The 1,421-nt window shown below is 31.0% G+C and overlaps 1 protein-coding gene across 1 annotated transcript in view; it reads left to right on the forward strand.

Moving 5' to 3' along the window:
• The window catches only part of THOC2 (THO complex 2), a 150,492-nt gene that overhangs the window by 86,137 nt on the left and 62,934 nt on the right, over nucleotides 1–1,421 (forward strand). Inside the window, exon 13 of the mRNA XM_007953366.1 lies at nucleotides 1,096–1,137. Within this exon, the coding sequence (XP_007951557.1) occupies nucleotides 1,096–1,137 (42 nt within the window). The remainder of the gene's footprint in view (nucleotides 1–1,095; nucleotides 1,138–1,421) is intronic.

Here is a 1,421-nt window from a genome sequence, read left to right on the forward strand (position 1 = left end):
TTTTTTTTTTTTTTTTGGTTTAATGTACCCATTTTGCTGCTGGAGTTCTCCCCTCCCCACAAAGAAAGAGAAAACCCAAAAATCAAACCTAATTATTTTTTACTGCCATGCCATTCCTCCCTAACCTGACTTAATTGTTTCTGTGAAAGGGAAATACACATTTTTAGCCTGCTTATTAAAAATACATGTTTTCCCATCAAAGGTAACATGGTAGGCCTAAGAGGTAGAATTTTCTTCTGAATTAATCTTACGAAAATGTTGTACAGAAGTTAGACTTCCCTTGATAACGCACATTAAATCGCTGAAGCATGAAAATACATACAAAATACCCTTATTTGCCTAGACAGTAAGAAACTTGTTAGCTATATATTAGCATTTCCCCTTCCTTCATTTGGTAGTGAACTAAATATTTCTTAGAAGTCTAGATAGTCCTTTGGTGTCATTGTTTCAGTTGTCCCTTTGGCATCTTCACAACCCACTCCACTTGTACACGTAAAAAAGTATTATGATTTTATTTTGAATGAATATACACTGATTTGAGGACCCTCCTGTAAATCATAGATATTATGCGGACCCATACCTTTTCATTCATTTTGTCCAAGTTAGGCAATCATTTTTTCTTTGGCAGCATTGTTATTAATTCTTTGAGCTTATTTTTCAGTGATGACTTCAGTAGTCATGAATTAAAACAAACCTTTAAATTTCTTTGTGTTGAATTTGTATCTTTTTGTTTTGTTTATGTTTGTTGCTTTAGCATTTGATTTTTCTTAATTCTGTAGGAGGAAAACTGAAACCTAGAGACGAAAAAAAATGCATTATAACTAAGTTACTGGGCTAGCTACTATTTTATAATACTTGGATCAGATTTAGGATGCTTTAATTTGCATAATGAAGTCGAAAAAAATTGGCTTATGAAATTTAAAAATTTAAACTGGTAACACTGCCTATATTTAAAATCTGCACATATGTAAAGAAGGAAGAAACAGTTCACAGCCATATACAATTTAAATCTTTTTTTCAAAGGAGAAATTAAATTTTGGTAGCATCCTTTTAACCTTTTTGCATATTATTTATATATATATATTTAAATTTTAGTTTCAGTCTGATGGAAACAAGCAAGAAGATAAAGAGAAAACGGTAAGTGATTAGAAAAATCCGATATGCATCTAGTATTTGTCTAGGTATAGCATACTGCACAATTTATGGCAACAAGCTTTAGTCACATGTGAGTTATTATTTTATACTTTACATGTTTAATATAGTTTCTAGTAGATTATACAAAGTTACCTTTTAATTAAGAACCTCCTTTTTTGAGGATTAACATGTTGAGAAAGGAAGAGATATAAATCTCTCATTCTCTTTCTTCTCCTTTCCTTCCCTCACCTCATTTGCTATCCTAAAAAAAAAAAAAAAAACCACCC

The sequence above is a fragment of the Orycteropus afer genome, unplaced genomic scaffold, assembly GCF_000298275.1.
Source record: "Orycteropus afer afer isolate SDZICR_OR568_19922 unplaced genomic scaffold, OryAfe1.0 scaffold00388, whole genome shotgun sequence".
Classification (NCBI taxonomy): domain Eukaryota; kingdom Metazoa; phylum Chordata; class Mammalia; order Tubulidentata; family Orycteropodidae; genus Orycteropus; species Orycteropus afer.